This window comes from Equus asinus, chromosome 4 (assembly GCF_041296235.1).
Source record: "Equus asinus isolate D_3611 breed Donkey chromosome 4, EquAss-T2T_v2, whole genome shotgun sequence".
Taxonomy (NCBI): Eukaryota; Metazoa; Chordata; class Mammalia; order Perissodactyla; family Equidae; genus Equus; species Equus asinus.
In genome coordinates, this window is record NC_091793.1 from 49,855,790 (window position 1) to 49,869,560 (window position 13,771).

Sequence of the window (13,771 nt, forward strand, 5' to 3'; positions counted from 1 at the left end):
CCATTACATGTTTAGTAATTTTACATAAAAGTTATTACTCTATGACTTTGATCAGCCTTACCACACTTATTTTCAAATTTTATTTGATTGTATTACAACATCAATCTCATCTAGAATGAATCCATGTTCTAACTGTTGCTTTGATTAGCATTAGAGTTCTTCATGTGTTTTGAAATTTTTTGAGGCTCTTTTTGAAAAAGAAGTTATTATTTTTATTTTTATCTCTTCCTCTCTCTCATCTTCTCTGTTCAATAGGTTTGTGGGTGACCTAACTATCTCCCAGAGGTTCAATGCCACAATGTTGGTCCAGAACTATCAGTCCACAGTGATGCTCAGGATATCATAGGTCCTATTCCAGGATGACAGGTGGGCAGTTTGGTTCCGTCTCCAGTTGCTGGGCTGTTCTCTGTCTCACTCAGACCCCTAAACCAAGGTTTCCCATAAGTCACAGTCCCCAAAACAACCGGCATCCATTACTAAAAGCTTCCTTTCCTGAGTGGGAAGTAACACGCAGCCCATCTTCAAGTACTGAGCCGACTCTGACTCCACGATCAAAGCAGAGAAATACTGAGTCCCTATTACTCTGCCAGTGCCTGCTTGTACAGCTAGCAAGCCTCTCGCTTCAGCCCCCCTTACCACTTTGCAAATCTATTATACTTCCAGCCATCAGCTCATCTCTGATGCTCTACTTTTTCTCTTTTGTAGTCTCTCTCATTGCTATGTAATTCGAAAAGAAAGCTGCATCAAAGTATGAGAAACTGTGATATCGTGAATGGGAATCTCAGCACTGAATTTTTTCTAACTTGATTAATATTGAACTAGAAGATCATGAGAAAATAAACCACTATAATGTGATTAAAAAAGAGTAGTAAATTAAAAAGCAGATCATAATTATAGTTAAGACTTAGTCTATGTTAAGAACTGTTCCAAGTGCTTTGCATGGATTACATATCTTTCATTTTCATTACATTCTTGTACTGTTATTATTCTTATAGCCCACAAAAAAAAAAAAAAAAAAAAAGAACACAGAGGCTAAATAACTTTCCTGAGGTCATACAGCCAGTAAATGGTAGATTTGAACACAGTGAGTCTAACTCACGAGTCAGCATCTTAACTACCATACTGTACTCTAGTCCCAGCTCTGCCCCGGAGTAGCTCTGTAATTCTGAGGACGTTATTTCACCTCTCTGTGACAAAGTGTTCTCGACTGTGAAATGAGGTGATTACACCAGATGATTTCTAATCTATTTTTCCAAACTCCAGTTGTCCAGGATAAGATGGATTTATAGTTCTGGTTAGTTCCCTATTTCAGAGTGCCCTCTTAAATTTGTTTTGGGAGCTGAAATTTTTGGCAAATCTCCAAATTTATTTTAAAACAGTCTTTAATGAGATATATATCAGATTTTAAAAAGAAAACTTCAACACTCAAAATGTTCTATAAGAAAAGAAAAGAGAAGCAATCTCTACAAATAAATCATGAGCCTGCGATGATAATATCAAGTGAAGGTCGGTTCAGTAAGTAAGTGTGAAATGTCTTGAACGTAAATATAAAATTAAAGATATAGTTTATGAGAAGACTTAAGTTCTTGTCTTATTCTGTCTCTAACACAAACTAACTTACTTGGACTTCAGTGTCCTTGTTTTTAAAATGAGAAAGTTGGATTTTTGAGGTCCATTCTGTTTCTAACATTCTCTATTCAACAAGTGAGAATCTATTAAGGTACCTCAGTGATGGTATTATTTGAATAGACTAAAAATATATGAAAAGTGGGGCAAGCCCAGTGACATAGTAGTTAAGTTCATGGGCTCTGCTTCAGCGGCCCAGGGTTCATGGATTCAGATCCCAGGCACAGACCTACACACCTACAGACCTACATCAAGCGATGCTGTGGTGGCATCCCACATGCAAAATAGAGGAGGATTGGTGCAGATGTTAGCGCAAGGACAATCTTCCTCAAGCAAAAAGAGGAAGATTGGCAACAGATGTTAGCTCAGGGCCAATCTTCCTCACCAAAAATTATAAATAAATAAAATTTAAAAAATACATGAAAAGCAAAAGCTGCTTTTATCCCATGAATGACAAAAATCCCTGGATCAAGTTAGTTTCCTAATTTACTGAACATAGGAAGACTATGTCTGTGGTATTTAGTTAAGAGCGTGAGCCCATCAGATTGCAGGAGTTAGTTTCTTTCTACAGAGTTACTGAAACTTTCTGGTCCTAATGTTACTCTTTTGTACAATGAGGATAGTCCCAATTCCTGCTTATTTTGATGACTAAATGAGACAACAAACTCAAACTGCTTAAGCCTGGCCCATAGTAGGTGATCAATGTGTGTGCATTTATTAATAGTAGTGATTAGAATAAATGAGGGTATTTGTAGAGCCTTCATTCTTCAATAGCTCTCAAAACCATATGTGCACATCGTCATGAATAACTTAGGTGTCTAAAGACAGAGGGGCGTGATCAAGAGGAACTTACAGCAACCTCTCTCACACAAAAATCTCATACTCCATATCTATATGTATTAGTTTGAAAAGAGTGATGATTTAATAGGCATTCAGTATTGTTTGATGCTTTATACATCAGGCATATTAGAAACGGTCCCTGCCTTCACAGTAAGGATAATATCTAAATCCCATGTACAAATGGGCAAAGACGATGGAGCGAATGAGAGACATTAGCTAGCTGGTCACACAACTTCATGCCTTGTGATCAGAATGCATTTGTCAGTAAAGAGACTGCAAGGAACTGCATCACTGTTCCCTCAAGACTCCCTGGAATTGGCTTAGGACATGGAGACTCTAAACAGCCTAAGATGTTGACCAAAACCTATTTTTCTATTCCTCTGGCTGACATGGAAGAAATGAAACTGAAATACGGTAAACGAAGGAACAAACAGAGGGTGAATAGAAAAATATTATAATGGAAGATTCACTATATGAACACCCTTTTATTTTAATGAGTGTATTCTTTAGAGAATAGGTAAAATTTTATATAAATTCAGATATTTGTTCATAAAATATAGAAATAAAAGAAAAAGAAGCAAATAAACAAAACCACTGACCCTGCCCACACTAAAAGCTTCCTGCTTACATTTGCCCTTAGTGGACGGTATCTATTTCAACTCCTCCTTTGGGCCATACCAACATAAAATTCATAACATCTGCCATTTAACTTAAAAAAATTCAAACGGACTTAATTCAAACCCATTTTTTTGACTCAAAAAAACCATAAAATCTTTCCCTTAGTTTATGATAGCAGTGACCTGTTTCAAAGAGGTTCAGTAAGAATTGATGCTGGAAACTGCCTTGAAGACACAAATTGCTGTAATTAGCTTTGAATATACATATCATTAAACTAAAACGAATGTCAGTAAACCAGCACAAACATATCTACTCTATTCAAAGCACATTATTACAAAACAACAGAAAAATAATTTCCTTCACCCTTTCTACAAAAGTAATTTGGACTTTAACTTTCACATTTATCTGTATACATGAAATCAAATAATATTCTCACTCTATTTAAGCCATTGTTCTGTTTTCAAAAGACAGTTAGACGCTTTTACATATATACTTGAATAAATACATTTTAAGTCATAGTCAGCATTTTACTTTAAGGAAAATATAAGCAAGGTAGTTTAAAAGAGATAAATATTTGGTAAGATTTGAACTGAAATAAACATGATACGGTATTAAAAATATGTACAGTATAGTTAAAATTCTGACTATTTCAAGGTATGTTTACAACAGTCATTCTTAATAACATTCAGAATTTTTTGGCTCTTTTTATAGAGGTATCGCAGAGCCACAAAACAATATAATGCTCATTTATTCATTCTGATTGCAGTTTTTAACGTAATTTGCCCTGTGCATCTCGAGTTCACCTTGTCAGAGAGTACTGCTTCCCCAAGGCTGCCCCAGGGTCCTGTTGACGGATTGCTCTAATTGCGGTTGGCGCTGTAAACAAGGCAGCTACTCCATGCTCCGCGAGCACACGGAAATAAGCGCCAGCATCTGGTGTTCCCACAGGCTTCCCCTACAATGAGATTCATTTAAAATGTCACTGGGTAAAATGTCTCATATTTCATTGACAGTTCAAGACTTACGCATTTAACATAGCAATATTAATAAAATGGCGTCGTCAACATATCTTAGTTTTAAAATATTCCCATGTTCTATCATAAATAAAACAAATGCCTAGGCATCAGACAGGCCGTCTACCTCATTACGGCATACTAGAAGCTTTTCAAATTGCCATTTTCCTTTCTCAAGTTTTGAAAGATAAAGGACAGGAAATATATATCACATTCAAATGAATAACATCCAACAGTCTTCTGTTTGCCAAGAAAGTAAATACATGGCTTTGTGTGGTAGACTAAACGAGAAATATGGTTGCTATGAATTTCTAACTTTAAATATCTTTTTTTCATGATCACTTTTAGAAGTAACAATAATAATTCTCAAAATATTTGAGAAGAGAGAAAAATCTGGAGTCACAGTGATTTCTGAGCAATGATCTTTTCAACTAAATGTCTCATTCCAAGAAAAGCAACTTCAAGGAATTAAAAAAGGATCCAATAAGATATCCCAAAGTTTTCCACAGCCTCAAAATGACATTCTACATGTTTAATGGAAAAATCATGCATAAAGTCTAAGAATTTGACAGACTCTATCATGCAAAAGGACACAAAGCATTTTCTGATGTTTCCACAAAGTGGAAAATGAGCACGACATTTAAATAAATCAGTAATTCTGCAAAAACCTGAAGTGACCCATGAAATCTATCTTGGCTCATCTACATCCTCTCACTCCTCCTCACTGCTACTTCTTCCTGTGTTTCTAAGCAGCGTGCCTGGAATGTTAATATATGTTATGTGAAAATACATATATATATATACATTTCACAGTCAAATCCTTTTGGAAGGGATTGGAATAAACAAAGGAAAACAGGTTTCTTATTCTGGACCATTGAGGACTTACAAGTGTTAAAGCACATCAGGAATTTCTCAGAGATGGGTAACTATATGCAACATTTCCCAAACTTCTCTGTTCGAATCTCCCATCTGACCAACCCATGGATCTTATATTCTGGGCAACAATGAACTAAGGTATAAAGAAGAAAGAACTTGCTAGTAGCAAACTTAGAGATTTCCTCAGAGAAAAACAAATAAGTGGATAAGGATATGAGGTAGACCATAACTGTCCAATAATTTAGATTCATGATCCACTTCTAGTTGGATCTTTGATAGGGTACTATTTAGTTTTTACTTTTATTTTTTAATGGTTGCCCCTAATATTCTTCAATATAATTATATTTCCTTTTTTTGAAAAAAAAAAACCTGTTTCTTATATTCTATTGCTTCTTCTCTTGCTTTTTTAATACCAAAGAATTTGTTACAACTAGAAACTCATTTTTATTATCAAAACTACCCCAAAACACTTGATTTCAATTTATTTCATTGCCACTTATACACAGGTCAACACACTGACACAGTATAAAAAGACAGATACAATCTGGCAACTCACGTACGTTATTTGACTCACAAGGTTTGAAGCCTTGAGCACGTTAGTCTAAAATGAATCAGCAACTTTATTATTTCTAACTAAGTGAGGTGAACACTTAGCTTTTACCTCGTCGATCTGTCTTAGGCACTGATCAGTCCCTGGTCTACTAGATTGTGACTTGGGAAACTTGATCCCACGCATGTAAAAATGATTTATTACCTGACCTTATGCAATTAATGTGCCCTGTCTAAGCTGCCATCTTCTTGCCTGCTAAATAAGAATAAACCAATTTTCCGATATTTCCTCAGTAAGCTAAAAGCACTAAGATAATATTTTGAAGTAGTTTGACCTCCACTGAAGAAAGCTATTTTATAATCAATTGGAGTTAAATTCCACTACAATGCCAGTGTCATGGGACAATGGTAATATACTCATTGAAGGGTGATATTAGTGCCATAATGAAAATGCTATACCATAATGACTACCTATGTAGAGGGCATAATTTGATGTATTCTACAGTGTCTTCAATTAATTACGTCTAACAATAACAGTAATGATAATTTAAGCATTAGAAATATCAGTTGAGAACTGTACTATAATTTTCACAAATAATATATTATAATAACATAATATTATATAATTGTATATATAATATTATTTTGTATAATATACTATTATATAATTATGTTTATATGTTGTAAAATTTATATATGATATAAATATAAATATATAAAATAAATATAATACAAAAATAATAATATATATAATATATAATACAAACATATAATGTAAATATAAATATATAATATAAAATTATAATATAATTATATAATATATTTTTATTAATAATATATAACCACAAAATATTATGATTATAAACCATTGCAATTCTGACCCTACACCAAACAAATTTCCATCAATGTTATATTTCCTGAGCAAACAAGTCACGATAACATAGCATTACTCTTAGGACACGTAAGGAGTGACGCATAAAACCCTCACAATGTTCCCATGTGAGTTAGGTGAACTCAGATAGGTTCAGTTGTTTTGCATTTTATTGTCCGTTCCCACAAGATCATTTGATGCTATGAATGCTACGTTTCACTATTTTAGAATTACTTTAGCATTTATATATTTTACTTTTTTACTTTCTTAAGAACTCCTACTTGATCTCAAATCTTAAACATAAGTTATGATATATCAAAGAAATTATTGCCCCCCAAAGTAGCCTGCTGATTAACACAAACATTAGGTTCTGGATGATGTAAACACTTCAAATAATATAACACAGCACAGAACAAGATCTTTCCTCCGAAACCATTGTTCACATACAAACAAGTCATAAGAAATTAGGCACTGCTAATATATTCATTCATTTAATAAATATTTATTGGGCATCTACTAGGGGCTAGATACTGTTCTAAATTCTGGGAATAATTTTTCGAACAAGCCAGGTAAGGTCTTGCTCTAATGGAACCTATATTCTAGTAATTATGGGGGGGTGTGTGTAACAATATTATTATAAATTACATAGCAGATGCTGCAAACTATTTGTGCCTAATAAAGGGAAGGAATACAGTAATAAATATAGGACCCATATGTTCTCAGCACCTAACACCACTAGTAGCTTCAGAAAACTGAAGCAAAACCTCTAAACCAAAGCATTATGAACTTTAAATGAACGTGACACAATGGCTTATTGATTTCATTGAACACTTGTCTCTCCTGCCCTCCTGCATACACACGGGCTCACGGGCACACACAGACACACATGCCCACATGGGCAAGGTATCCTTTTACAATGCTTTTTTTTTTTTTTTTAAAGATTTTATTTTTTTCCTTTTTCTCCCCAAAGCCCCGCAGTACATAGTTGTATATTCTTTGTTGTGAGTCCTTCTAGTCGTGGCATGTGGGACGCTGCCTCAGCGTGGTTTGATGAGCAGTGCCATGTCCGCGCCCAGGATTTGAACCAACGAAACACTGGGCTGCCTGCAGCGGAGCGCGCGAACTTAACCACTCGGCCACGGGGGCCAGCCCCCGTTTACAATGCTTTTTAAAAGTAATCAGTAACACGCTTAATATGCTGAGCTGCCTGGAAAAAATGACACTGATTCAAGAATTTGCATATTCAGTAAGGAGCAATAGCCCAAACACTATTCAATTTAAAAATAAGAAGATTCTAAGATTGCAGGGATTTTTAACAACATACACATAGTAATGCAGCTAAAGGTAGCAATAACAAAAATTCCTCAAAACTCAAATTGATGTTATTACCATTTGCTTTTATTCCCTCTCCCCAAACTAAAGGCTGCAGTGTTGGTTGCTGCCCAGGAAACAAAGGCAGAAAGCAATGGAGAGACAGAGGTTACAAGCTTTTGGCTGTTATAAATATGCACTTTTAACACCAGAGATTTATAAAATATCAACTGCAAATATTTATAATGTGGTTAGCAATGGTACAAAACACAGAAAACAAGACAGTTACCAAATATCTTAAAATTAACTTGCACTTACAATTGCTTACACGTGAATTAACAATTGTAACATAAGACTGACTGCTTCCAAGGGAGAGACATTGGACAGTTCGAAACAGCAAACAGTGAGATTTATACCTTTTGTTTGTTTTTTGTGTTTTTTTGCTGAGGAAGATTAGCCCTAAGTTAACATCTGTGCCAATCTTCCTCCACTTGATATGTGAGTTGCCACCACAGCATGGCTGATGAGTGGTGTAGGTCTGCGCCTGGGATCTGAACCTGTGAATGCTGGCTGCCAAAGCAGAGCATGCTGAACTTAACCACTATGCCACAGGGCCAGCTCCCAGATTTACACTTTTTCTTGTGAGTTTTGAAATATGAACCAAATGAGTTCATAGACTCTTTAAAAAATGGGCTTTTTCTTCCCCAAAGTCCTTCTCTCAATAAATCACATTATCTTGTCCCAATTTCAAAAAGATTGCTGCTTTAAAGCTAGACGGGATAATTATCCTATGCCTTAGGACTCTCATACCTAGGACTTTGTGTTAGTATAGCAGATTCCCTTTTAAGGAGTGAAAGCATATAAATACAATCTGATGACTAAGAATTTATATCAGACCGACTTCCTTGTTATTTGCTAAAGATCTCCCATCATTCTATTGTCCTCATCTGTGAAGATATGCTGCCATCTTGCCTTCCTTCATCTTATCCATACCAGCATCTAACCCAGCGACTGTCAACCCTAAATGTACAATAGAACTTCTTGGGATGTTTTTGAAAGGTACCAGCATCTGGTTCCTCACTCCCAGAGATTCTGATCTAATTGGCCTTGGGTTGGGCGTGGGCATTGTTAGGTTTTATGTGTCACCTAGGTGATTCTAATCCACAGCCAGGGTTGAGAATCAATGCATAGTCCTTACACACAAGGCACTACCTGAGGCGAGCCTATTTTCCAATACCCACCTGCCTCTTGTCCTAGTGGATGAGCCTACAATTTATCACTAGCTTTGACTAGTTTTCTCTATCTGTTACAAATAAATGAGGCAAGTATTAATAAAGAATATACTGATAACTGAAATCTGATTATAAGTGGCCATACTCTGAGAAAATAATTGGGGAGAAGTGCCTCATTGTTCCAAATTCTTTATACCTTGGCCTACAAAGCAGACTTTGGACTGGACATATACATCATGATTTGTAGGACTGAGCACCCTGAGCAGAAGTGCCCTTTCTCCAAAGATGGAAGGATTAGCCTCAGCTCTGCAGCTGTTTCTGCGTTGCCCAGAGACCTCTGAAAATGATCATTCCCATCTGGGGTTTTAGTTAGGTTGTATCACTGCTTGAGAGGATTATATCTTAATATTTTAGATGAACGGTTCCTGACCTGAACTTCAGGGGAGTTCATGAATATTCTGAAATTAAAAAAGAAATGTGTACATGTTAATTTTCCTAAGAGAAGTCACAGCTTTTATCAGACTCTGGAAGGGAGTCCATCACCAAAAGGTTTCTGGGTATATGGAAGCCTCCCAAAGCACAGAAACCTCTTCCAAGGTTTTCTGTTCAACTCTCAGAAACAGCGTGGACAAAGCTAGAATGCAGACAGACAGAGGGACACCGTAACATCTGCTCATCTTCCTCATCACAGGATGAGGTCTCCTTCGTACATCCTTTTAACCCACTGCTTTCAAATGGCTACAAATTGTGTCAAAAAACAAAAACTTAGTGGACAATATGAGATCCCCAACCAACCAATCTTCTTTTCCCTCCTATTACTTTGATTATATGAAACTGCCATTTTTGTAAGTCAAAATTAGTCGAATTTCAGCTTCTTCACATGGTTCAAATTAATACTTTCTATCAGCTTGCTGTTTTGACATTCCCTCTTCACTGTCTCCTGAGGTGGTACCACGAGTCAGAATTCCTCAGGTTTGAGTCTTTCCTTTCCTTCACGGAAGGGCATTCTCTGGCTTCCAGGCTAAGAAGTAATATTTCTCCATGGCTCAATCTCTAAGATTCTTTCATAGATATGCGTACACATTAAAGATGTGTGTGTTTATCTATAACTCTGTTCAGACCTATCCCTTTTGTACAACCTTTCAACTATAAGTTGAACAAAGTGTGAGGAACCACTGTACGACAGGGTGACTATAGCTGACAAGACCGCATTGTATAAGTGAAATTTGCTAAGAGAGTAGAACTTCAATGTTCTCACACACAAAAAAATAGATAAATATGTGAGGTGATGGATGTGTCAATGAACTAGAAGGAGGAATCTTTTCACAGTGTATACATACATCAAATCACCACGATGTACATTTAAATATCCTATGATTTTATTTGTCAATTACACTTCAATTAAGTTAATTTTTTTAATGGAGCTCTATTCCTTTGGGTTCGGTTCTTCCCCTGCCTTCTCCCAGCAATGAGAGTTGACCCTACAGGACCTTGTGATGAGGCCATCCTCAATGAATAAGCCATTGCTTCCACCTAGGTCATAAGAGTCCATCTGTCCCACTAAAAAGATGCTTACTTCTGAAAGTATTTGTGCCAAGGAAACGAAGCAGAGCACTGGAACTGGTAATTCTGCAGACCCAGTGCTGAGCTAATTAGGGACTCTGACATATTTACCATCCTCGGTAGTTACAGAGAGCATTTATCACTAGGATGGTTGGTGGCTCATGACTTCTGGCAGGACTGCTTTCACCTCTGAATTCCTCCATGCTGATGTGCAATCATTCTGCTACCCTACACTAGAGGGACAAATTAAGGTTTTTCTAATTCATAGTGAGTAGTAAGACTTTGTTCTAAGCAGAAAAATTAAATGGCTTCTTGCTTTATCATACTATCAGATTTCTGCCCAGGAAGTGAAGTGTTGCTATTCCATGTGGATCCTCCAATTCAGGCTGAGGTTCTACAAAGCCTGGCTCCTCCAGACCATCTAATACTCTACCTAAAACAAACTGAAAACACACTCATATTTCCCCACATTAAAAAAGCAAAACAAACACAACAAACCTCCCTACGAAATTGCTCTCAAATGGTGACTAACGACACTAATCACCAAAGCTCTCTTCAACTGTTGTCCTACTAGATATCTCTCTGTAGCTCTTGGCATTGCTGATCTTCCAGCTTCTGAAAAATCTCCCTTCCACTGGTCTTCAGAACACTTTGCTTTTCCGACCCTCCTACTGCCTTTCCAGATTTCTCATTCTCAGTGTACACTAGTCTTGGCAGGTTTTCTCTATCTATTATAAATAATTGAGCCAAGTATTAATAAAAGAATATACTGATAACTGAAATCTGATTATAGGGGGTCATATGCTGAGAAAATAATTGGGGAGAAGTGCCTCATGGCTGCAAATTCTTTGTGCCTTGACCTATAAACCAGACTCTACACTGGGCATATACATACATCATGATATGTAGGACTGAGTACAAGTGCCCTTTCTCCAAAGAGGGAAGGATTAGCCCCAGCTCTGCAGCTCTTTCTGCGTTGCCCAGAGACCTATGAAAGTGATCATTCCCATCTGGGGTTTTAGTTTGAGATTTAGTTTGAGAAAGGGTTTCCCTTTCTCAGTCGTCACTTCTCTGAGTGTCTTGATCACTTGAGGGACTTAAATTACTAACTCTTTACAACTTTAATTCTGAATGTCTGTTCTGAGCTTCAAACTTGACTTCCCAATATCATAAAATGTCTGAGTAGCACCTTTAAACTCAACATTACCAAAACCACAAGTACTGTTTCCTCTCCACAACAATTGTTGCTTCTACTGTAGGACTTCAGTTGATAACTGCCATTATATCAGTTGTTAGACGAGAACATCAGAGCTCCTGTAACTTCCTTCTTACCTTATCTCACAATACCCACGTGACACCCTAACATCCTGCCTTCTCCCGCACCTTCGGATCACTGATGCTCTGGTGCTGGCCGTGCAGCCTGCATTAGGCAACAGCCTCCCAACGTTCTTCTCTAAATGACAACTAGTGAGCACTGCCTCGGAGCCAGTGAACCTTGTTTCAAATCCCAGCTCGAGCACTCTTGGACCCCTGGTAAATTTATTTAATGTCTCTGATTTTTGGTTTCTACTGCTGTAAATAAGGACTCAAAATATTTACCCCATGAGTTTGCAGATAGAGTTAATTAAGAATTAATTTGCAGTATATAAAGTGCTTAGAAGGGTTCCTATCACCCACCACTCAATCAATAGTAGCTATTATTATTATTTGTACTGTCTCATCTACAAAGCTTCCCCTGTTCACTCCAGTCTTAAACTTCCCTTAAGGGACTAGGGGACAAATTTTTGGGCCAGGGCAGAATCTCTATTCTGCCATTTACAAGCTATGTGACCTAAGACAACTTATTTCACTTCTGTGATCCTCATTTAGTTCCATCAACAGAAACTTGCATCTGGAACAAATCTGCAACAAATGCAAAAAATGTAGAGTATTTATCACAGGCAATGGCTCAATGTAGCTTCCAAAAAACTTTTCATATCTTCCACACAGTGTAAGAAATTTCTTACTTTGGAGGTGTCTTGAGTTGTTTGCTTTCTGTCCTTTACATTAATCTTAATTCTTTGACTATATTGTCAGAGCCTTCAGTGCAGGGGTGTATCTGATACCTATTCTGTTTCCCTATGAATCCCTAGCAAGATGCTGACTTCACAATAGACACCAGCAAACACTGGTGATGGAGCTATGACAAGAGCTGCACATGCTCCAGCATAAAACACGGGCACACACAGAGAAAAATAAACTCACAATTAAACATCTTTGAACAACTAGTCATGTGAGAAATCTAAAGGATGCTGGCATTAGCTTTACAATCTTTTCTAATTGAGAAGATCAAATTATATGGCCTGAATCAGAGTAACAACGAAGTCATCATTTTTCTCATTCTGTACACACATAAAAGCACATTGCTGTTATACTAGATAAAAGAAAGAAAGAAAGAAAGAATTTTCCATTACATGTGAGAGAAAAAAAAAAGACTATGATATTCTCCAAATGAATGCATCAGCTAGCAACACTGTGGTTACTACTCTTAAAAGGAAGTAATACATGCCCGTGCTTGAAAGAAGCAAATCTGTCCTTGAAAAAGGAATGATGAAGTTAGAGAAAACAGGTTAACAGAGGCGAAAATGCAAAATTCTTGAAAGCGAAGACAATTCTAGACAAGCAAGTAACAACTGCATTGTTAAAACGAAGCCCGAGAGGGGCTAAGGATTCAGAAGGTCCGTGAGTGGAAAATACCTCATAGGATGTCTTCATGGAGATTATAGCTCCAGCGCAGTGCAGAGGAAGATGACATGAGCACTGAAGATACACCGGCGATGATTTAACAAGTGTTCAATACAAAAATAATTTGTAAGTAGTCCAAGGTAGTATCCTCAACATTCTCAAACATGAGACTTTCATACTGGAAAATGGCTTAAAGTTTGTACATACAGCGATGTATACATCCATGTATATAAAGTGACAATAATTTCTCATCCTTTACACAGAATAGTAAAAATGTATACATACTGTCATATTTTACTATATATACATACATATATATTGTGATATTTCTTTGAAGCTTTGAAACTAATTCCACATACATTATCTTACTTGATTCCTATACAAATAAAGGAGAGCGGAGAGCTCATTTTCACACTAATTACTCTATAAGGAAAGAAAAGAAAGGGGTATCTAACCTCTTCCTTCCTCCTATGAATTCAGGAAAAGAGGATTCAATAAGAGATTATCAAGCTGAAAATTCTGAAGTTTTCAAAGATATTTATTTATGT

The 13,771-nt window shown here is 36.6% G+C and overlaps 1 protein-coding gene across 3 annotated transcripts in view; it reads right to left on the minus strand.

The window, feature by feature from the left end:
- The window catches only part of ACSS3 (acyl-CoA synthetase short chain family member 3), a 167,430-nt gene that overhangs the window by 63,193 nt on the left and 90,466 nt on the right, over positions 1–13,771 (minus strand). For all 3 annotated transcript variants that reach the window (XM_070507241.1, XM_070507239.1, XM_070507240.1), the window contains one exon: positions 3,888–4,039. In XM_070507241.1, the coding sequence (XP_070363342.1) occupies positions 3,888–4,039 (152 nt within the window). The remainder of the gene's footprint in view (positions 1–3,887; positions 4,040–13,771) is intronic.